The sequence below is a fragment of the Callithrix jacchus genome, chromosome 4 (genome assembly GCF_049354715.1).
Source record: "Callithrix jacchus isolate 240 chromosome 4, calJac240_pri, whole genome shotgun sequence".
Taxonomy (NCBI): domain Eukaryota; kingdom Metazoa; phylum Chordata; class Mammalia; order Primates; family Cebidae; genus Callithrix; species Callithrix jacchus.
In genome coordinates, this window is record NC_133505.1 from 91,225,831 (window position 1) to 91,251,024 (window position 25,194).

General features: G+C 36.7%; 1 protein-coding gene across 46 annotated transcripts in view; it reads right to left on the reverse strand.

Moving 5' to 3' along the window:
- Positions 1-25,194, reverse strand: part of SNX14 (sorting nexin 14) — a 115,062-nt gene that overhangs the window by 37,369 nt on the left and 52,499 nt on the right. For 19 of the 46 annotated variants that reach the window (XM_078369736.1, XM_078369730.1, XM_078369723.1 and 16 more), the window contains 8 exons: positions 25,110-25,154; positions 24,921-25,001; positions 24,716-24,830; positions 15,328-15,483; positions 14,861-14,985; positions 13,558-13,616; positions 8,232-8,364; positions 2,288-2,489 (listed from right to left, as the gene is read on the reverse strand). In XM_078369736.1, coding sequence (XP_078225862.1) covers positions 2,288-2,489; positions 8,232-8,364; positions 13,558-13,616; positions 14,861-14,985; positions 15,328-15,483; positions 24,716-24,830; positions 24,921-25,001; positions 25,110-25,154 — 916 coding nt within the window. Of the gene's footprint in view, positions 1-2,287; positions 2,490-8,231; positions 8,365-10,313; positions 10,341-13,557; positions 13,617-14,860; positions 14,986-15,327; positions 15,484-24,715; positions 24,831-24,920; positions 25,002-25,109; positions 25,155-25,194 lie in introns of all 46 variants that reach the window. The other 27 variants (XM_078369731.1, XM_078369727.1, XM_078369720.1 and 24 more) reach the window with 2 other exon arrangements.

Genomic DNA, 25,194 nt, shown 5'->3' on the forward strand with positions numbered 1-25,194 from the left:
TAAACAAATAATACCACCGTACCTTACAATACTTAGATGTAGAATAAAAATAACTGTGTCTATTACATAAAATAATCTACATAAAGTACTTTTGTACAGTGCATAGCACAGAGTACATACCTTATAAATGTTAATTGTTATTGTTAACATCTAACATCATGTGTTAGATGATCAAGTCAATCAATACCACAACCATCAAAAACAGTACTTCTATTTAGAAAAAACCAACCTGATCATAACATATAAAACGAATCCTAGTTTTCTTCAACACTGGTCTTAAAAGATCCATAGTATATTTAGGTTAGGTTTTTAATGCTGAAATTGTTATTTTGTTATCCATATAAAATCAACATACTAAATGATATACTTTTCTCTCCCCCATAGATCATGGTTTCTAAGCGCACATTACATTGACAGTAGAAGTCTGCAGCACTGTTGACAAACATTATCTTTAAAATACAAGCTTTTGGCCCGGCACAGTGGCTCACACCTGAAATCCCAGTACTTTGGGAGGTCACAGTGGGAAGACCGCTTTGAGCTCAAAAGTTCAGACCAGCCTTAGCAACCCACTGAAACCCTGCCTTTACAAAAAAATTTTTTTAAATTAGCTGTGTGTGGTGACATGCACCTATAGTCCCAGCTACTCAGGAGACTTAGTCGGGAGGATCACTTGAGCCCAGGAAGTTGAGGCTGTAGTGAGCCACAGTCATGCCACTGCACACCAGCATGGGCAACAAAGCAAGACTCTCTCTCAAAAAGAAAAAAAATTAAATTAAAAAATAAAATACAAGTTTTAAGATTTTTGGGGTTTTATTTTTAAGTTACTGAGACATAAATTATTAACCTTTTAAAATAAAGCATAAAAATTAAAGGCAGTTGTCATAAAGAAAAAACCGAAAGTATATTCCAAACAAAACTAAGTTTGAAACAGAAATCAGACTCTTATTATTGACAATGGTTTGGCTGTCCACCTGTCAGAATGCTGAGAGAACACCAACTACTAAGACTAAACAGCAACTCCAACAAAATCAGGCAGTATGGCCTAAGACCTGGACAGAGTAAGACTCTGCCTGGTGTTTAGGTATGATAGGAAAAATTATAACTAGCTACTCTGGGCATTCTTCCTTCCCAATCCCTGTGTCTCATCTTCTTGAAACAGGATCAGCTTTTGAAGAAAATCAGAAAACCTAATACTTTTTGAAAAATAAATAATAATTAGCACTGATCTTCACACTACACCACTAAGTTATCCTCTCAAAACCATTTTCTAACATTGTCACTTTCTTCCTTCTTTCCTAATAACTCCCTCTTTCTGAGCTCAACTTTATTTTCTGCTCATCATTCTCAAAATATATATGACTTTGTGCTTTTCCCTACATTGACTGACCCACTTCTTGGACAAACTGCAAAGTGGTGACTGTTTTATTTTTTAATTTGATTTCTTTTTATGAAGTTACAAGACTTGAAAGTGGTGACTTTATCCTGCTACAGACACCGTTAACCCTTATCTCTTCTACAGTCTATACCTGAAATAATCAAAAGAAAAAATATGGCTAAACATGAAGAAAACTTGTAAAGTTTTAACCATACTTTCATCAGTTCTTTTTTTTTTTTTTTGAGATAGGGTTTCACTCTCTCTCCAAGGCTGGAGAGCAGTCACGAGATCCTGGCTCACTGCAACCTCCGCCTCCTGGGTTCAAGTGATCTTCATGCCTCAACCTCCCGAGTAGTTGGAACTACAGCACACACCACCATGCATGGCTAAGTTTTGTATTTTTAGTAGATGTGGGTTTCACCATGTTGGTCAGGCTGACCTCAGGTAATCCACCCGCCTTGGACTCTCAAAGTGCTGGGAATACAGGAGTGAGCCACCACGCCTGGCCATATCATCAATTCTAATTAGCCCACAAAATGGGTGAGAGAAAATACTGCCTTAATTAAACTAATATAATACCTGATACAGTGCTGAATGGGTTAATGATAATTAAGTAAGTATTATGGCTAATGATGGCAACAAAACCATTAAAAGAACATTACATTAAATGCCTGATGGACTGTCAGGTGTCTAGCAGGCTTCACTCAATAAACGTTGACTGAATGAGTTAGTTAACTGCTAACAAAGATAACCTGGGACATCCTAAGCCTTCTTTCAATTTTCTGTTTTGGACACTCTCTTTTGGATATGCAGCTATATTTGTTAGACTGAAGTGGCAAAATGTTTATCATACCTGAAAACAATACTCATTCGTGGGCATCTTTTAAGAAAGGTGTTCAGAAAGCTTCCTACCTGCTCTTCTATCATTTCTTTCAACATCAATACAAAACACAGGAATTCTCTCTTTTTTCTCCTTCCTTTCAGAGGAGGGATCCTCAAAAAAGTCTACATATGGAATGCTAATTTTCCATGCAGCAAGGTTTCGGGGAGTATTAGGTGTGCTCACAGCCTCCACTGGAGAATCGTCTTCCATTACAACAATACCTTCTTCAATCTGGAAAAAAAATTAATGGGATAAATTTAATATTCCGAATACCTTTAGAATATAGCATATGAGATACAAGTAAAAAGTAATATGCCCATATTAAGTGATAATTTTTTAAGACTCTGAAAGCTAGGTAATATTAAATTTTCTACTGAAAAAATAAAGACAAAAAGTTAAAAACTAAGTTACTAGCAACAACTCTAAGTTTTGTTGTATCATCTGTATATGAAAATAAAATAGGCCAGGGACAGCGTCTATAATCCCAACACTTGCAGAGGCTAAGGTGGGAGGAATGCTTGGCCCAGAAGTTTGAGACTAGCCTGGGAAACACAGTGAGACCTTGCTGCTACAAAATATTTGTGAAAATTTAGTTCAGCATGGTGGTGTGCCTCTGTAGTCCCAGCTACTCAGGAGGCTGAGGTGGGAGCATCACTTGAGTCCAGGAGGCTGGGACTGCAGTGAGCCAAGTTTGTGCCACTGTACTACATCCGGGGTGACAGAGGAAGACCCTGTCTCAAAAAAAAAAAAGAAAGAAAGAAAATATCATAGAAGATAAAGAATAAATACCTTAGAGATTATGAAAAAAAAATGTAAAACACACAAATACAGAAAATGTTCAACCTTTGTGATAAGAAATAAAAATTAAGGTACTGGTATTTTTCATTTTGAAAAGTAAAATTTTATAAATGACAACAGTCATTGATGGAGACTGCACAAATAAACTAGATCTGTGACACACTGCTGGTTACAAGGTATACCAGCACAACCCTTCTGGAAAGTGTTTTGGCAATATGTATCTATAAAGAGTCAAATAATGATTTCAAACAAGTAATTCCATTTTTGAAAATTTATTGCAATAAAAATATTTACTCCAAAAAAATTTTTTAAATATAAAAGCGACCTAAGTAAAAACTGTAGCAGTAAGTAACATAAAATTGGAAAAAAGGTCGGAATAAAACCCACCTCTACAGAATTAAGAGTTTTTCTGTTTCATCAATCTAAAACTTTAACATAAATGTTCAAATGCTAACTATTTTCAAATACCAAAAAAATAAAGTAACAATTGTTTTAAAAAACAAAACTACATGTTCTAGAAATAGATACACAGGAAGAAGGAAACAACTGTCTCTATTTTTTAAATTGGAAGAGCACCTTTGAATCTGGCATATTATAAACATCGATTCACCTAGACATCTCTTATTCATGTTTAAAAGGACAAAATATTATAAATAAAACGCATTCATCTTGAACACACCTTTTTAAAAGCAATGAGTCAAAGTTTGCAGCACTTAAGAGAAGTCTGAGTAGCCTAGTCAGAGCAAACCAGTAGTACAGAGGAATTTATTTCCATAATTCTAACCCTACGTTCACTCTCAGTTCTTTCCTCTTAACCTTGGTACCCACCTCTCTTCTAAGGAAATACCTTTCCTCCCCCACAAACTTCCTTTGCTTTTTCTGTTCTCATCCTAAATTGGCTTTCCTTAATCTCTAATAAGATTCTTACTGATCTTAGAAGACTTCTTAATGCTCTGTTGAAAACAACTTGAAGACCTTAAGAAACAAAACTATAAAAATAGATGATAGATGTTGGGTTTTGCCTTCTAAGAGGCAAGATTATCTCCTTATAATCTTGGAAGAAACGGAGATATATGAGGGAAACACCCAACGCTTAATACTTGAGGTTTAAGGTAGCATCTTCCATGGTTACAACAAGTGTATTTTTGTTAATGGATCTGGCTTCTGAGGAGAAGAGAAATTGAATCATAAAATGATAGAGAATTTGTTGAAAATGCTGACTAAAAGCCAGAAGAAAAAACAAAGACATTCTTTTTTTTTTTTTGAGACAGTTTCGCTCTTGTTACCCAGGCTGGAGTGCAATGGCACGATCTCAGCTCACCACAACCTCCACCTCCTGGGTTCAGGCAATTCTCCTGCCTCAGCCTCCTGAGTAGCTGGGATTACAGGCACGTGCCACCGTGCCCAGCTAATTTTTTGTATTTTTAGTAGAGATGGGGTTTCACCATGTTGACCAGAATGGTCTCGATCTCTTGACCTCATGATTCACCCGCCTTGGCCTCCCAAAGTGCTGGGATTACAGGCTTGAGCCACCGCGCCTGGCCCAAAAAAAGACATTCTTAAATTAAAAGAAGCTCCTCAGAATCAAAGAAACAAAATGGGAGAACAAAATTCTTGGCAATGAAAAAGGACAAAGTTTAGTAATTTATTACTGTTACTACTTAAATGGTATTTTTATCAACAAAGTCTAAAGAAAAATCTCTAGGGAAATAATTTCTCTAAGAACTTTCCGGGCATCCTTTAATGCTATTTGAAAATAAGTAAACATTGTAATCAAAATGTTAATAAGGGAAAACCAAGTACTTTAAATACTTTTCGTTTCCAAACAGCTGTTCTTTCTATCAAGAGGATGGTGATTATGGAAGGTGGAGATAAAAGGTTAAATGTCCTTCTATTTCCTTAAGAAATGTTAGTATTTCTGATTATTCTTTTCCTATACAGAGGTTAACTTGGGAGTTACCTCTGTATATATCTCTGTATAATATGTGCAGGCATATTATATTTTGTAACTATATTTGTAAGCCATATTTCTGAACTTAAGACAGAAATGCATTTTCTGATATATCAACCCAATTTTTTTTTTGTTGTTGAGACAGGGTCTCACTAGGTTGCCAGGTTCACTGCAACCTCCTCCTGGGCTCAAGCAACCCTCCTTTATCAGTCTCCTGAGTAGCTGGGACTATGGGCACACACTACCAGAACCAGCTAATTTTTCTGTGTTTATACAGACAGGATTTCACCATGTTGGCCAGGCTGGTCTCAAACTCCTGAACTCAAGTGATTCTCCAGCCTCAGCCTCCCAAAGTGCTGGGATTACCAGTGTGAGCCACCAAACCCAGCTCCAACCCAATCTTATTTACCAGGCTTTGGATCACAGGACAGCATATGGATGGATGCTAATTTAATTCACAACTTGTAGTCATACAGCTATGAGAATTGATGTGCTTACAGAATTGATGTGCAAGGCACTGTTCTCAGTGCTTCATATATATTACTTGGTTAATACTTATAACATCTCTATGTAAGATAAATAGTATTATCTCCATTTCAAGGTGACAAAACAAAATCACAATAAAATTAACCAACATACCAAGATCACTAAGCAAGTAGGCACTGCGGCCAAATGACACAACAAGGTTTCTGAAAGTTAATGTCTTCTATTCTCTAATAAGACATCCTAAATGTCTCCAATTTAGGATCACAGACCACTTTACTCCTGGCAGTGAAACGGGCAACTTCTCTTTTCCCTCAACTTCCTAAACAAGACAAAGCAGATTCCCCCAGGACCCCCAGCTTGGAACTAGCACAGTGTCTTCTAAATCCTAAATGGCATCATCTTAGTCTGGGTCAGCACCTTACTGTCCCTGTATTTTCCTTTGATAGTATTAAACATTAGTTTGCCTGCTTCTCCAACTTTCTGTTACTATTATCTTTACTCCCAATCAAGAATTTCCTTCTTCCTTGGGTCACTACAAAACAGAGCAAACTCTCTCAGCATTTTAACGATATCCTCCTATTACTGAAGCTGAAATACAGCCTGTGTATCAAGCAATTGGGAAGGCAAAATACACCTTCCTCCATAAAAAATATGTTTTAAAAGTTTAGGATAACACAAGTAAATACTTTTGCTATAATATCAAATAGGGAGAAAGGATAGCAAATTATAATGTAGTCTAGTGAAAAGGAAAAGGTTTTTATGTTTGGGAGATTTTTTTTTTTTTTTTTTAAGAAAATCACCAAACTATAAATAGAAGTGGTTACTGGGTGGTAAGATTATGGGTGTTAAGTGGCATTTAAATTTTTTCCCACTGTTCTATATTATTAGCAAACTGGGCGCGGTGGCTCACACCTGTAATCCCATCACTTTGGGAGGCCGAGGCAGGCAGATCACAAGGTCAAGAGATCGAGACCATCCTGGCCAACATAGTGAAACCCCATCTCTACTAAAATATAAAAATTAGCTGGGCGTGGTGGTGTGCGTCTGTAGTCCCAGCCACTTGTGAGGCTGAGGCAGGAGAAATGCTTGAACCAGGGAAGCGGAGGTTGCAGTGAGCCGAGATCATGCCACTGTACTCCAGCCTGGCGTCTGGCAACAGAGCGAGCCTCTGTCTCAAAAAAAAAAAAGAAAGAAAGAAAGAAAACAATATGCTTAAAATTAGAAAACATAAACATTATTTTGAAAAAGACTTTTTTTACTTTCTTCTACCCACACATTTTTCTTTTTCTTTTTTTTTTTTTTTTGAGACAGGCTCTCACTCTGTTAACCAGGCTGAAGTGCAGTGACACAAACACAGTTCACTGCAGCCTTAACCTCCTGAGGTGAGGTGATCCTCCCAAGTAGTTAGGACTACAGCTGTGCACCATCATGCTCAGCTTATTTTGTAGTTTTTTGTAAAGACAGGGTCTCACCATGTTGTCCAAGCTGGTCTTGAACTCCTTGGCTCAAGCAATCCTCCTGCCTCAGCTTCCCAAAATACTCAGATTACAGATGTGAGCCACCAAACCCTGCACAAAAATACTACCCACACTTACAGGGAAAAATAAAGGCATAAAAAATTGCTGCATTTGGATTAATAAAAAAGGTCTTAAATAATATTTTCTTCCATTTAAATTATTATGAAGAATCAGTTACCCTTAGTAATTGATCAAGGCAATGAAACAAAGGTCAAAAGGATGGGGTAAAGAAAAGGGTTTACTCCTGTCTCCCCACCTTTCCTCCTTCTTGGTCATAATCAATCCAATCAGTACTAAGCATCCCTTTTACACCTGAGTTAGTGGATTTCTTAAGGCCGAGGTCTACATGTAATCATTTTTTCATCCCCAGTGCCCAGGGTCATTAAAAGGCCAATGAGAATCCAAGATCTCTATTCAATAAAAATGAAAAGTACAAATAAGACAATACTTGCCTTTATGGAACTATGTGATAGAAAAGACAATCATAAACATGTAACTTCAAATACACTACGGTACAAGCTTTAACATATGATACAATAGAGACACAAAAGGAGAAAATGTTCAGTTCAACTCAGGGATTCACATAAAGGTTTATGGGGAACAGCAGCATTCTGAAGGATGCAGATGAATTTTCCAGGTCAATAAATGAAGGAAGGGCATTTTAAGCAGGACAAAGATACAGAGAAATAAAACAGCATGGCAAATAAAATGTACATATAAGTCAACTAGAAATCTTATTAAAATGCAAATTGATTCAGTAAGTCTAGAATAGGGCCTGAGATTCTGTATTTACACAAGCTCCCAGGTAATGCCACTGCTGCTTGCCCACAGACCACATAAGTAGCAAGGAGTTAGAGCATCTATTAACAGCTCTGTATACCTTGAACATACGGTGGGAAAAAGGTAACATCAGAATTTGAAGCTTAACCAAAAGATGGTAAACTGTTTGACTACTAGAAATACCTCAGCTTAACAGAAACCATTCTGCCTTAATAAGCAATAACATAGTTCTCAGGAATTTTAAAAATTAGATTCACATCATGAAACTATCATAACTGGAATGAGAAATACAAAGGAAGTCTGAAGTAAGATAGAGGGAAAGTATTAAACAGAATGCAGATTCTCCAAAAACAAAAGGAAAACAATGAGTGTATCTAATTTTTTTTATGTTATAGTAAGTCTAAAGTTATATGCAAATCAAAGTGATACATTTTTACTTACAAAATCATCTTCACCTTCAGCTAAACCATAATTAGGCAACATAGCTCCCTCCATTGTGGTACTTTTGAATACTCCTTTAATTTTGCTACCTATTCTGCTGATTCCAAATGATTCTCCCCTTTTCTGTGTGTTCCTGAATATTAAACAAAAATGTATCAAGTACATAGCAAATCATCACAACAGTCTAGTTTATTGTAAACCATTATTTTAAAAAAAGAAAAATAGTTTTAAAAATGTAAACTAAAGGTATAGCTCACATAAGTTCTGGAGTTTTCATCCGTGGATTAAATATCAACAAGTCAGAAGCCAAAAATGACACAGTATTTAAAGTTTAAATTTGGTCTATGAATAAATGGGACAATATATTTTTATAAACACTCAAAATTTACCTAGTATTAACTTCAAAATATTAATGGGATTAAAATTTTTAAATGATGAGAGCCCCCTAGTGGAATATAGTTCTTACTGTGATATTTTGAAATAGATACAAAAATGCCTAAGATCTGTTCAAAACTGAAAACATCCCTTTAGAGTAACTGTACTAAAATAGTGCAACAGAAAAAAAAATTAAGCTATTACTTTCTCAGTGCTTCATTTTCAAATGGAAATTTTTTTAAAAAATGTCTATGACTGACAAACATTCAAGCAAAATTCAACTGTATAATCATACAATACTCAGAAAAGGCATGAGGTACAAAATGGATCTTAAATTATTTAACTTCAAAGTAAGAAAAAGAATAGTGCCAAAGAGAAAGGTTAGCAATGAGAATAGGGATAAAAGCAAATGTAGCCCTAGGAAGCAGTCTGCTCTGCCATAAATATTAAATGTTAGTTTTGCAATTTTTTTAAAGGTGAATTTCTGAAAGCAGAAATAGTTGGAAAGCAACAAAATAAATAAGCTAAAAGTAACAAAAATGTCTGTTAGCCTACTGCCCAATGTTTCAGCAATTAAAACCAAAACTTTTATCCAATTTGAAAGTCATGCTCAAGGCTGGGCACAGTGGCTCACACCTGTAACACCATCACTTTGCAAGTCCAAGGCAGGCAGATCTCCTGAGGTCAGGAGTTCAAGACCAGCCTGGCCAACATGGCGAAACCCTGTCTCTACTAAAAATACAAAAATTAGCGGGGCATGGAGGTGGGCACCTGTCATCCCAGCTACCAGGAAGGCTGACGGAGGAGAATCACTGGGACATGGGAGGCAGAGGTTAGAGTAACCTGAGAATGCACCACTGCACTCCAGTTTTAAATCCTCAAGTGTATAGCTATTACTCCTATGAGGAAAATTTAAATTATCTACTGAAATAATACAATTTAAGAAAGAAAATTAACGAAGTTTTTTTTGAAGTTTTAAATATACCAATATGCAGTAATGTGTATTTTACACATGTCCAAGAAGTAAATCACACTTCTAAAAAAACTGGAAAAACACTAATAATAAGCAGTAAGCAGTAAAAGGGGTACTTAAACCAGATTATTCTACTTTTAAAAACATACAATTAGGATTTTTAAAATCCAGAATTGTAGACACAATTGTCCTTGATTTAAAAAAATGCTTCCCAAAACACAAAAACGTTAACAAAATATTTTTAAAATCTCTAGAATCTAGATAATTTATTCTAGTCTCTACAACATGGAAATTATAAAACAATGGGGGTTGTTGAAATATGAAATTTTAAAACTCTCACTTGTGATTATGCCCAGAAATACAAAAACATCATTATACTTCTTACTAAAAAGAAGTTATTTAAACATAAATAATTCTAAAACTAATTTAGAAAAATCAACAAGAAGAACAAAAATGAGTCAGCCTTAAAAAACAAGATACTGGCAAATTAAATAATGAAAATATCTTTAAAGTATCAGGACATTTTCATTTTATAATGACATATCATGCTATATCAAAAAGGAGATATCTAGAATCAAAGTAGGTATTCATTTTAAAAGATTGTCCTAAATAACTAGGATATAATGGCAGTTAATACCACAGTGTTTCATTTTATTTTTATTTGTATGAGGTTGTTCATAATGTACTTTCTAAAAACATTTAATACTGAAAAGAATCACATGCTCAACACTTACCGAAAATCATCCAAACTTAGGCTACCTCTGCAATAACAGATATGTGAAATTATATAAAAAGAGGAGAGAAAGAACGCCCAGATATTATATAAACTTCAATTCAGAACACAAAACAAAGTTAAAAAGCTTCAGAAGTTACACAAGTGTATAACATTCATCTTTGCAAAGAGAAGAAATCCTCATGAATAAGGTGATAAAGGTAAGAGAAATAAATGCACATAATTGTCTTTTGTGTTTGGAAGTTTATATACTAAGAACGGTTCTTAAAAATTAAATATGTTATAATCTTGGGTGACATGGAAAAAAATTAGGTATGTTAGGAAAAACTTTTTTCTGCATTATTAAAAAAATGTTCTTAGAAATTAAATACCCAGAAGTAAATCTATCTTTTCTTTGTCCTTAGGCATTCCATTTCTTTCACACAGTAGAAACTATAAAGAGACTGAGTCACCAAACACCTGGCACACACAAAAAAGAAACCTCATGTTTTCCAACATGAAATTTGTGTCCATATTAGATACAATCACTTATGCTTCACGTTTTAGCTTGAGTAAAAAAATGTTTTACTGCATGTTCTCACTCATAAGTGGGTGTTGAACAATGAGAACACATGGACACAGGGAGGGGAACATCACACAGTGGGGTTTGTTGGGGGATGCGGGGCTAGGGAAGGGATAGCAGGGAGTGGAGAGATTGGGGAGAGATATCATTAGGAGAATTATCTAATGTAGGTGACAGGGGGATGGAGGCAACAAACCACCATGGCATGTGTATACCTATGTTACAGTCCTGCAAGATCTGCACATATACCCCAGAACTTAAAGAAAAACAAACAAATAAATAAATAAAAATATGTTTTAAGCTAAGAAGCACAGTTAACTAAAAATCTCTAAATATTAAAAAATAAAAGTTGTACTTTGAGTGTACAATGAAACAGAGAACATAATAAACAATATACATTAGAATTTTACTTTGAAAATATAAAATGTAGATATAAAGTATATGAATATTTATTCATTTATATATGTTAAGTCATTTAATAGCAAATTAACAAAGCTATTCTAAATTTCCAATGAAATAATGTTAAAAAAACTCTTTTAACACATTAGACATAGGTAAATAAATCATTAAGTGTCACAGAAGCAAGACTGATAGTTAGTATTAGAGTCAGATTTCCATAAAGAAAAACATACCTTAAAAAGTAATAATCAGTATCCAGAATGGAAAAAACCCATATAACCTGTCTTTTTTATCTATTTTAAAGCCAAGAAAATCAGTGCCTTAACATGCTGAAAATAATCAATTGTTCTCAAAGCAGCAAGAAAAGATTTTCATCTCCCAAGTTATGACCCTGATTTAGATTTAGCTATCAAGCTAGTTTTTTTTTCTTTGTTTTTTTTAAATTGAGGTAGCGTCTTACGCCCAGGCTGGAGTGCAGTGGTGCAATCTCAGCTCACTGTAATCTCTGCCTCTTTGGGTTCATGTTAGTCTCCTGCCTCAGCCTCCCATGTAGCTGGGATTACACATGTCTTCTACCACACTCAACTAATTGTTGTATTTTAAGTAGAGACAGAGTTTCGCCAAGTTGGCCAAGTTGGTCTCGAACTCCTGACCTTAAGCGATCCACCTGTCGAAGCCTCCCAAAGTGCTAGGATTACAGGCATGAGCCACCATGCCCGGCAAGCTACCAAGCAGGCTTTTAAGATCACAGAATCACTTCGCCTTAAATGGTCCTAGAAAAAGGCATTTCACTAGATCCGTATCCTGGTATGAGACTCCAAACATCAAAGGATAAATTCTACCCGCTTCTCAAGTATGTCAGCAAATTTGATTAAACTCCTTAGAAAAGCATTCAAATGCAAGAAGAGGCATGTGGCCTGAGCGAACAATGCTATTTTAAATAGCATAAATATGATTTTTGTTAAATAAAGTCTGTTTCATGGCTATAACACATAAATTTTTAGGAAAAAGCAAAAAAGAGATATTTTTACAGATAATCCTAAAGGTACTTTCTACCTTTCGGAAAAGTTATTACATGTGTACTACATATTTAATGCCTCTACTGAGGCATTAAATCAGAATTAATATTCAAAGGTCATAAAAAAACCATTTATTCTTGTAACACTTATGTCAAGAAATACAATATATTCTCTTCATGGTAAAGTTTTCACATTTTTCTTTGTACTAACTATCTAAAACACTGTCCCATTTCTTGACTCATCTACTTCTCTCTTTGTAGTATATATCCAATTTATTTGTATGTTTATTAGATACTTGCTCAAATTGGAAGGTGTTGAGATGTCTGTGTCAATTTTGTACACATATAAGGTAAGTGAAATGAAATGATTCATTTACCTTATATATAGTAAATTAAAAGAGTTTCTTAACATTCTTTTTTTTTTTTTTTTAAGACAGAGTCACCCAGGCTGAAGGGCAGTGGTGCAATCTCAGCTCACTGCAACCTCCATCTCCCAGGCTCAAACAATTTTTCTGTTTCGGCCAGGCTGGTCTCAAACTCCTGACCTCAAGTGATCCACCCACCTCAGCCTCACAAAGTGCTGGGATTACAGGTATGAGCCACCGTGCCTGGCCATTAACATTTTTTCATTGGAAATTTAGAAAAGCTTGGAAAATTAGAAAAGGTGATTTGCTATTAAGTGACTTAAAATGTATATTTATTCATATATTTTATGTCTACACTTTATTATTGGAAGGTGTGTCAATTCTGTACATGTAACCTTGCAAAGACAAATCAGAACATTATCCAGTTTATAAATGAATAAAGCTTTTTGCTTCTATTACCTTTCTTTAGATCATTTAACTATACACTTAGATTTCCAGAGAGCCAAAAAAAGTAAGAAAGAAACATCCCTCCACTTTTGTACCCAGTAAGCACTCTAACAAGAAGTTTCCTCTAAAACAAAAACTGGCTAAATTCTGAGTTATCTGTGGATGCACTTACACATGCCCTAGTTTCCAATAAGGCAGGTATACAAAACTAATATATATTAATTATGAGATTTACATGGCCACATTATATATCTTGTTAAATTTTTCTAAAAGAATTTTAGGCATTTTCAGATCACTATATATAGCACGGTTTCACAATTCACTAGTAAAATCCCTTGTCTACTCATATAACAATGGAACCACATACTCATTCAGAAAAATAGCTAATAAAGACAATGATGCTATCATAGAATGATTAGCATCAGCAAGTTCTAAAACAAAACATACAACCTACCTGTTGAATTTTGAATTGCGTGTTGGTGATTCTGCACCTCTTAAAAGTTGTCTAAAATACTTTAAAATAATAAATAATAATTATCATTTATTATAATTAACATTAAAACATGCTACCTTAGCTTACTACTTTCCAGTTTTGGAAAAAAAAAAAGCTATCTCAATCAAGGGAATACAGATATGGTCAAATAGGGTAAGGATGAAATACTGCAAATGCAGATGACTGCCACAGTTTTGTAAATAATGTGTATACAATGAGATTTCTGCACCACTGCAGTACTACAAAGCCACTCAGGCATACGGCAAATCAGGCAGACCTATTTGATCCCAATCTATCTACTCACATAAATACAAACAGATTTTGGTATTGATAATTATTTCTACAATTATTTTTTAATCTTCACTTAATTACACAGTAGAAAAGAATATTCGCTTTCTTAATCTTGTTTTTTTTGTTTTGTTTTGTTTTGTTTTTTACTGAGACCGAGTCTTGCTCTGTTGCCCAGGCTCAAGTGCAACAGCTGAGAGCTCAAGTGGTATGCTCTCAGCTCACTGGAACTTCAGCCTTTTGGATTCAAGCTATTCTCCTGCCTCAACCTCTTGAGTAACTGAGATTACAGGCACGTGCCACCATACCCAGCTAATTTTTTGTATTTTTAGTAGAGACAGGGTTTCATCACGTTGGCCAGGTTGGTCTTGAATGTCTGAACTCAAGTGATTCACCTGTCTCAGCCTTCCAAAGTGCTGGGATTAGGCCAGGCGTGGTGGCTCAGGCCTGTGATCCTAGCACTTTGGGAGGCCAAGGCAGGTGGATCACGAGGTCAAGAGATGGAGACCAAAGTGCTGGGATTATAGGCATGATCCACCACGCTCAGCAATCTTGTTTTATTTTTCTACTTTATTTTGTTATTTTAATCACTCATCTAATGATAACAGAGCTACTAATAAATTCTGCATAAAAATCCTCGAACAAGTCCAGGCACGGTGGCTCAGTGCGCCTGTAATTCAAGCACTTTGGGAGGTAGAGGGTGGCAGATCACCAGGTCAGGAGTTTGAGACCAGCCTGGCCAATATAGTGAAACCCCATCTCTACTAAAAATACAAAAATTAGCTGCACATGGTGGCGCATGCCTGTAGTCCCAGCTACTCAAGAGGCAGGACAATCACTTGAACTCAGGAGGCAGAGGTTGCAGTGAGCTGAGATCATGCCATTGCACTCCAGCCTGGGCCACAGAGTGAAACTCCGTCCCCACACCCCCACCCCCCAAAAAACATTCTCAAACAAGATGAATAGTTTGACTTACCTCATCACTATGGCAGAACATAGGGGTAAATACATTCTCCAAGAGGGAAAGAACATGTTCATATGCTTCAAAAAGACATCTCATAGTTTGAAGTTTCACAACATCTATGTATGGCCCTTCAGCAACTATTAAAAAAATTGTATTTTAGAAATTATTTATAAATAGCATAAATGTATGTTACTTTAAAAGTCAGTGTAGTGAAGAGCATACAGTTTTAAAACTTTGTTTTACTGAAACTCCACTGTAAGAAATATACTAGAATGAGAAATTACATCAACCAAGGTCTAGTTCTGACAAATACGTAAAGTATGAATAAGTTTTTTCTTCAAAGCTCTCATCTCATTAGTAAAAGAGAATAATAGCTGCCCATGTATTGCATGTAGCCACTGCAATAATAAACAATAAATGGGAAAACTCTGAAAACTGTTGAAGTGCTAAACAATTCATTCTCATCATCTTTGACTTACTTCTTTGAATCTCTTCTACAATGAAGGGATCAAATCTAATTTTATCGATACTTTCATCCAAACAGTATGTTTTATAAATCTTCTGCAATTCTTCATGAAGAGACAGCATTTCATCATTTGATAATTCTGGTCGTAAAATTCTATCATTAAATTCCTCTAACAAATGAGGAAAAGAATAAGAAAAAATAATTTTAATATAAAACTATTCATGAAAACCTCATAGTCCCATTCTAATTGTAGCCAATACTAAAAGCAGCAATCAGAAGCAATCTAATTCATCTAAGTTTTTCAAAAATATTTGAGAGTAAAATAACTACTCATTAAGAAAAATGTAATCAACCAATTTTTATAGATTAATAGAAAATATGTAAATACACAAAAAGCAATACAGATCTGCAAAAATTCAGAACACCAAACACACTTCTAATAGTTTCCTTAAAGACCAATATTAGATTAATTTATGATACCAAGTCTTTTATTATTTCAAAATCTAATTTATGAAATAAAAATGATGACTTTAGTTCCAATCAATGTTTGTAAACAATATTTTTCTCCACTATGAATGTTGCAAACTAGTGGCAGAAGTGACAGCTTGAACAAATGAATGTTTATTCGAAAATAAAAGATGGTAGTATTAGGATAGCCAAAATACCAATTGTTTTTTCTTTTTATTCCGAGGTTTTATAATAAGGAGTTTACTTTTTACTTCTTAATCATTCAAACTGAAACATAAAGTGGAAAAAACGGATTAAAAAAACTGAAACACAGCATATAAGATTTGTGAGGCAATAGAATACAACTGTCATTCCTATATGACTTAATATGCATATAACTGGAGTTGCAAAAGAAGAGAAAATGGGGCAGAATATCTGAAAAGAGCCAGGAATTTTCAAAATTGATTACAGGTCAGGTGTGGTGTCTTATGCCTGTAATTCCAGCACTTTGGGAGGCTGAGGCCAGAGGATCGCCTGAGACCAGATGTTCAAGACCAGCCTGGGCGACATAGTGAGACTATGTCTCTACAAAGAAATTAGCCAGGCATGATGGTGTTCACCTGTAGTCCCAGCTACTTCGGAGGCTGAGGCAAGAGGATTATTTGAGCTCAGAAAGTTGAGGTTGTATTTTATGAGCCATGATCATGCCATCTTTTCAGACAGACAAAAGCTGAGAAAATTTATCTCCAGCATATTTGTACTATAGTAACTATGAAAAAGATTTCTTTCAGCAGAAAGGAACAGTATTAGAAACCTGGTTCTGCAAAAATAAATTAAAAATACTGGGACAGTAAATATGCCAATAATTATAAGGACTTTTAAAAATGAATGCGTGTGTGTGCATTCCACACGTGTAGAAGTCTGATGGCTATTCAATGAAGAAATAATGTACTGTGTGTTTATAGCCCATGCAGAATTGAAATAAATAACAAAAGGAGCACACTAGGCAGGACGGGATGATCTGAGGTACACTGAGGTTCTTACACTGCTCCTGAAGCAGTAAAATATTTTTAAATTGATTGTATGATAAATGAAAGAAACATATTATAATCTCTAATCAATAACTTTAAAAAAGCCAGAACAAACTTGAAAAGTCAATAGGAGAGATAAAACAAAATACTAAAAAAATTTTAAGGAAGTCAACAAAGGAGGAAAAAAAAAGCAAAGAATACACAGGACAAATATAAAACAAACACCAAGATGAAAGCCCTAACAATAAACATATAATAAATATATCAAGTGTAAATGTACTACAGATACCAATTAAAAAGCAAAGATAACTTAGTTTTCTTTTTTTTAAAGCAAGAGCAGCTACATGCTGCCTACTAGAAATACATTAAACATTTCATTCAGATAGAAAAAAATATACGAATGCACACTTAAGTATAAAGAAAGACGATGTGGCCATATTAACATCAGACAAAGTAGACTTCAAGACTGAAAATAACAGATACAAGAGAGAAGTATTTTATAATGATAAAAGGATAAATTTATTAATAAGATACAACAATCTTCAATGTGTGTGCACCTAGTAATAAAGTTTAAAAGATATATGTATTCATACAACGGAATACCACTCAGCAAAGAACAAACTACATATTTATTGAGGCTTGAGGAAGATCCAAGATGGCAGTTTAGGAGCAGCTAAAGATTGCAGCTCCCAGTGAAAGCACAGAGGGTGAGTGGACGCTGCATTTCCAGATGGATCTCTATTGCCCACAGACCAGGAGATTCCCAGGCAAAGGAGCCCCACGGGTCGCCAGCAAGGCTATTTTGGCCGGCACAGCTATTTCACCGGCGCCCCGGCACTTCTCCGAACAAAATACACTGGTCTGGTTGCCCTTTTAAGCCGGCAGTTGGAGATCCGAGAAGGCAGAGTCGCCCATTCATCTGATTAAACAGGGGACAGAAACAGGGAGTCAGGCCTGGAGATTCCCAGGCAGCGCCTTTGTTTCAGCCAGTGCCTTTGTTTCAGCCAGCACAGTAGGTCAGTGCATGGGAAATCACACAGATTCCGGCGCCTTTTCAGCAGGCAACTGGAACACCTGGGAGAGAGTCAACCATTTAACTTTAAAAAAAAAAAAAAAAGGCTCTGAGGCAGGGAGCCAGGTGATCAGGCTAGGCAGGTCCCACCCCCACAAAAAAAAAAAGACAGCAATTGGAAAACCCCTGCATTGAGAGTTTCACAGCAAGCACAGCTGAACCCAGGACAATCCAGCTCTGTGGGGGAGGGGCGTCCGCAATTACCGAGGCACTCCACCCCTATAGAGGTAGTCCACCATTGCTGAGGCAGCACGACAGAGAGTCCGCCATTACAGAGGTGGACCAACATTGGCGAGGCGGTTCTAACCACACCCATATAAACAGGACTGAAGGGAGGTTCACACGGCAGCAGGACAGAGCCCACAGCAGCTCAGCAAAGCTTCTGCAGGAAAACAGTGACTAGGCTGCCTCCTTGCTGGGCAGGGCAGCCCTGAAAAAAAAGGCAGCAGCACAATGGATACACATAAATAAAGCCCTAACTCCCTGGGACAGAGCATCTGAACAAAAAAAGGGGTTTATGAGTTCTGCTGGAGCAGACTTAAACGCACCTGCCTAGCAGCTCTGAACAATGGAGCGCACAGCTCAGCACTTGAGCTCCGATAAAGGACAGACTATCTCCTCAAGAAGCTTCCTGAACCCGTATGTCCAAAGAGTCACCTCAAAAAGGACTGATCAGACTGACATTTGGCGGGCATCATTCTGGAACAAAGATAGGTGTACCTGAATATGATGAAGAGAATTAATCAAAGCTGGAAAATACTCTTCAGAATATTATCCAGGAAAACTTCCGCAACCTAGCAAGGCAGGCCAATATTCAAGTCCAGGAAATACAGAGACAACGACAAAGATACTCCTCAAGAAGAGCAACCCCAAGGCACATAATCATCAGATTCACCAGGGTTGAAATGAAGGAGAAAATGCTAAGGGAAGCCAGAGAGAAAGGTTGGGTCACCCACAAAGGGAAGCCCATCAGACTCATAGTGGATCTCTCAGCAGAAACCCTACAAGCCAGAAGAGAGTAGGGGCCGATATTCAATAACCTTAAAGAAAAGAACTTTCAATCCAGAATTTCATATTCAGCCAAACAAAGCTTCATAAGTGAAGGAAAAATAAAATCCTTTGAGAACAAGCAAGTACTCAGAGATTTTGTCACCAGCAGGCCTGCTTTACGACAGCTCCTGAAACAGGCAGTATACATAGAAAGGAACAACCAGTACCAGCCACTCCAAAAACATACAAAATGGTAAAGAACATAAACAAAACGAAGAATCTGCATCAACTAACGAGCAAAACAGCCAGCTAGAATCAAAATGGCAGGATCAAATTCACACATAATAATATTAACCCTAAATGTAAATGGACTAAACGCCCCAATCAAACAACCCAGATGGGCAAATTGAATAAAAAGCCAAACCCCATCGGTGTGCTCTATCCAGGAAACCCATCTCACATGCAAGGATACACAAAGGCTCAAAATAAAGGGATAGAGGAAGATTTACCAAACTAATGGACAGCAAAAGAAACCAGGAGTTGCAATTTTCATCTCTGATAAAATAGATTTTAAAGCAACAAAGATCAAAAGAGACAAAGAAGGACATTACATAATGGTAAAAAGATCAATGCAATAAGAAGAGCTAACGATGCTAAATATATATGCACCCAATACAGGAGCACCCAGATACATAAGGCAAGTTCTTAATGACTTATAAAGAGACTTAGACTCCCACACAATAATAGTGGGGGACTTTAACACTCCGCTGTCAATATTAGACAAATCAACCAGACAGAAAATTAACAAGGATATCCAGGACTTGAACTCAGACCTGGACCAAGCAAACCTGATAGACATTTACAGAACTTTCCACCCCAAATCCACAGAATATACATTCTTCTCAGCACCACATCACACCTACTCTAAAACTTACCACATAATTGGAAGTAAAATCACTCCTGAGCAAATGCAAAAGAACAGAAATCATAACAAACAGTCTCTCAGACCACAGTGCAATCAAGTTAGAACTCAGAATTCAGAAACTAACTCAGAACCGCACAGTTTCATGGAAACCGAACTGGCTCTTGAATGTTGACTGGATAAACAATGAAATGAAGGCAGAAATAAAGATGTTCTTCAAAACCAACGAGAACAAAGACACAGCATACCAGAATCTCTGGGACACATTTAAAGCAGTCTCTAGAGGAAAATATATGGCAATAAGTGCCCACATGAGAAGCAAGGAGAGATCCAAAATTGACACCCTATCGTCAAAATTGAAGGAGGTAGAGGAGCAAGATCAAAAAAACTCAAAACCTAGCAGAAGCCAAGAACTAACTAAGATCAGAGCAGAACTGAAGAAGATAAGAGGCACAAAAACCCTTCAAAAAAATCAATAAATCCAGGAGCTGGTTTTTCGAAAAGATCAACAGAATAAACACGACACTAGTGAGATTAATAAAAAAGAAAAGAGAGAAGAAACAAACAGATGCAATAAAAAATGATAAAGGGGATATCACCACAGATGCCACAGAAATTCAAACCATCATCAGAGATTAATACAAACAACCCTATGTACATAAACTAGTAAACCTGGAAGAAATGGATAAATTCCTGGACACTTGCGTCCTCCCAAGCCTAAACCAGGAAGAAGTCGAAACCCTGAATAGACCAATAACAAGATCTGAAGTTGAGGCAGTAATTAAGAGCCTACCACACAAAAAAAGCCCAGGTCCAGATGCATTCACAGCCAAATTCTACCAGACATGCAAAGAGGAACTGTTACCATTCCTTCTGGAACTGTTCCAAATAATCCAAAAAGAGGGAATCCTTCCCAAATCATTTTATGAGACCAACATCATCCTGATACCAAAACCTAGCAGAGACTCAACAAGAAAAGAAAACTTCAGGCCAATATCCATGATGAACATAGACGCAAAAATCTTCAATAAAATACTGGCAAGCCGATTGCAACAGCACATCAAAAAGCTTACCCACCATGATCAAGTAGGATTCATCCCAGGGATGCAAGGCTGGTTCAACATACGCAACTCTATAAACCTAATTCACCACATAAACAGAACCAAAAACAAAACACACATGATTATCTCAATTGACGCAGAGAAGGCCTTTGACAAAATTCAACAGCCCTTTAAGCTAAAAACCCTCAATAAACTAGGCACTAATGGAACATATCTCAAAATAATAAATACTAATTTATGACAAACCAACAGCCAATATCATAATGAATGGGCAAAAACTGGAGGCATTCCCTTTGAAATCTGGCACTAGACAAGGATGCCCTCTCTCACCACTCCTATTCAATACAGTACTGTAAGTTCTAGCCAGAGCAATCAGGTAAGAGAAAGAAATAAAGGGTATTCAAATAGGAAAGGAGGAAGTCAAATTGTCTCTATTTGCAGACGACATGATTGTATATATAGAAGATCCCATCATCTCAGCCCCAAATCTCCTGATACTGATAAGCAACCTCAGCAAAGTCTCAGGATACAAAATCAATATGCAAAAATCACAAGCATTCCTATACACCAACAACAGACTGAAAGAGAGCCAAATCAAGAATGAACTGCCATTCACAATTGCTACAAAGAGAATAAAATGCCTAGGAATACAACTAACAAGGAACGTAAAGGACCTCTTCAAGGAGAACTACAAACCGCTGCTCAACGAAATAAGAGAGGGCACAAACAGATGGAGAAACATTCCGTGTTTATGGTTAGAAAGAATCAGCATCATGAAAGTGGCCATATTGCCCAAAGTAATTTATAGATTCAACGCTATCCCCATCAAGCTACCAATGACCTTCTTCACAGAACTGGAAAAAAACACCTTAAACTTCATATGAAACCAAAAGACAGCCCCCATAGCCAAGTCAATTCTAAGCAAAAAGAACACAGCAGGAGGCATCACACTACCGGACTTCAAACTATACTACAAGGCTAAAGTAATCAAAACAGCATGGTACTGGTACCAAAACAGAGATATAGACCAATGGAACAGAACAGAGGCATCAGAGGCAACACAACATATCTATTACCATACAGTCTTTGATAAACCTGACAAAAACAAGCAAGGGGGAGAGGATTCCCTGTTTAATAAAGGATGTTGGGAAAACTGGCTAGCCGTGTGCAGAAAGCAGAAACTGGACCCCTTCCTGACACCTTACACTAAAATTAACTCCAGATGGATTAAAGACATAAGACCTGGCACCATAAAAACCCTAGAAGAAAATCTAGGCAAAACCATTCAGGACATAGGAGTAGGTAAGGACTTCACGACCAAAACACCAAAAGCATTGGCAACAAAAGCCAAAATGGACAAATGGGACCTAATCAAACTCCACAGCTTCTGCACGGCAAAAGAAACAGTCATTAGAGTGAATCGGCAACCAACAGAATGGGAAAAAATTTTTGCAGTTTACCCATCTGACAAAGGGCTGATATTCAGAATCTACAAAGAACTAAAACAGATTTACAAGAAAAAACAAACAAGCCCATTCAAAGTGGACAAAGGATATGAACAGACACTTTACAAAACAAGACATACATGAGGCCAACAAACATGAAAAAATGCTCATCATCACTGTTCATTAGAGAAATGCAAATCAAAACTATATTGAGATACCATCTCATGCCAGTTAGAATGGCAATCATTAAAAAACCTGGAGACAACAGATGCTGGAGAGGATGTGGAGAAATAGGAACACTTTTACACTGTTGGTGGGAGTGTAAATTAGTTCAACCATTGTGGAAGACAGTATGGCGATTCCTCAAGGACCCAGAAATAGAAATTCCATTTGACCCAGCGATTCCATTACTGGGTATATATCTAAAGGATTATAAATCGTTCTACTATAAGGACACATGCACACGAATGTTCATCGCAGCACTGTTTACAGTAGCAAAGACCTGGAATCAACCCAAATGCCCACCGATGATAGATTGGACAGGGAAAATATGGCACATATACACCATGGAATATTATGCAGCCATCAAAAACGATGAATTCATGTCCTTTGTAGGGACATGGATAAACCTGGAGAACATCATTCTCAGCAAACTGACACAAGAACAGAAAATGAAATACCGCATGTTCTCACTCATCAGTGTGTGTTGAACAATAAGAACACATGGACACAGGGAGGGGAGCACTACACACTGGGGTCTGTTGGGGGGAATAGGGGTGGGACAGTGGGGTGTCGGGAGTTGGGGAGAGATAGCATGGGGAGAAATGCCAGATATAGGTGAAGGGGAGGAAGGCAGCAAATCACACTGCCATGTGTGTACCTATGCAACTATTTTGCAAGTTCTTCACATGTACCCCCAAAACTAAAATGCAATAAAAAAAAAAAAGAAAAGAAAAAACTACATATTTATTCATCTATTTTTGAGACAGAGTCTCACTCTGTCATCCCAGATGGAGTGCAGTAGCATGGTCTCAGCTCACTGCAACCTCCACCTCCCAAGCTCAAGCGAGTCTCTTGCCTCAGCCTCCCTGGTACCTGGAATTATAGGCATGAGCCAACACGCCCAACTAATTTTTGTATTTTTGTCGAGACAGGGGATCACCATTTTGCCCATGTTGGTCTCGAACTCCTGACCTCTAGTGATTCACCTACCTCAGCCTCCTGAAGTGCTAGGATTACAAGAATGAGCCACCATGCCTGGCCCAAACTACTTATTTAGACAAAAACATATAGGAACCTTAAAGAGCATTATCCTGAATGAAGGAAGCCAGGCACAAAGGAGTTTATGTTATGTGATTCCATTTATAATAAAAAAAAAATTATACAGCCAAAACTAATCTGTGATGAGAGAAATGAGACCAGTGATTGCTTTGGCATGAGAAGGTGGAAAGGGTGGACCTCTTAGGAAGGAGCCTAAGGGAACTTTCTGGGCTGACAGAAATAAATGTTCTACATCTTGATAAAGATGCAGGTTACATGGACATACACATGTGTAAAACTGATCAAACTATACATTTAAATTCTATGAGTTTCACTATATAAATTATACTTCAATTTTTTTAAAGTTATATTTTAAAAAGAAATTAAATGCATTAAAAATAAACTTTTCAGTTTATAAAGTTTTTTGTAAATCCAATAATCTATAACGCTAGAGAGCTTATAATCAAAATCAGACATTTTTATACTTGATATTTTAATCAAAACAATGCTATATAAAAATTGTGAACAAGTGATATTGATAAGGGCTACAGTTTGGGTCTTTGATATATGTTCAATATATATGTGTGTGTGTGTGTGTGTGTGTGTGTGTGTGTGTGTGTGTGTGTGTATGTATATATTTTATACGGAGTTTCGCTCTTGTCGCCCAGGCTGGAGTGCAATGGCTCTATCTTGGCTCACTACAAACTCTGCCTCCCAGGTTCAAGTGATTCTCCTGCCTCAGTCTGCGGAGCAGCTGGGATTGCAGGCACCCGCCACCACACCCAGCTAATTCTTGTATTTTCAGTAGAGACAAGGCTTCACCACATTAGCCAGGCTGGTCTCGACCTCCCAACCTCAGGTGATCCACCCTCTTTGGCCTCCCAAAGAACTGGGATTAACAGGCGTGAGTCACTGAACCTGGACTTATATTGAATTTTTAGTAGTTTTTTCTTTGTCTGCTACTAGGATTTGAACAAAGTCAATGACAGATTATTTCCCAGTATGGAAAGGAGTGAGCACCTGAGAGAAACTCACAGACGCTCTTAGAAAATCTAGTACATGAAATGTAGTACATTGATAGATGGGTACCACAACATCAGATATGATTTAAAATATTCAAGTACATTAAAAGGTTTAAAAATTACTTTCGTAAAATATACAGGTAAGCCTCACCCACAGTCAAACAAAACTGCAACACATGTACCGCTCCTTCTTGTTTCAGAAAGTTCATAAAACGAAATAAAAGATCTTGTTGCTCTCTGATTTGCTTCAATTCTAACTTCAGCACCTTAATATAAGAGAAAGAGTAAGTTTAAGCTATATAAATCAGTTCTAAAATTGTTTATATCAAAAAAATGTTATTGCTGAAAATGCTTACAGATGGCTTTTTATTTCTAGGTTCTGCAAATTTCTGCAAGAATGGAACCAAAGGAGAAGCCGGTTCAGTTGCTTTTTCAGGCTTTGAAAGAAAGAAAATTATTAACTCCGTAAAATTCCCACCTGATTTGACATACACAATCAAAATTCAATGCAATCTGAAGTGTTTTCTAATATATTCAATACTTACTGGACTGTCATCTATGAAGATGATAAGCAAATGATTCACAGTATCCTAGTGGAAAATAATAAATATAAATCAAAATAATTCCAAA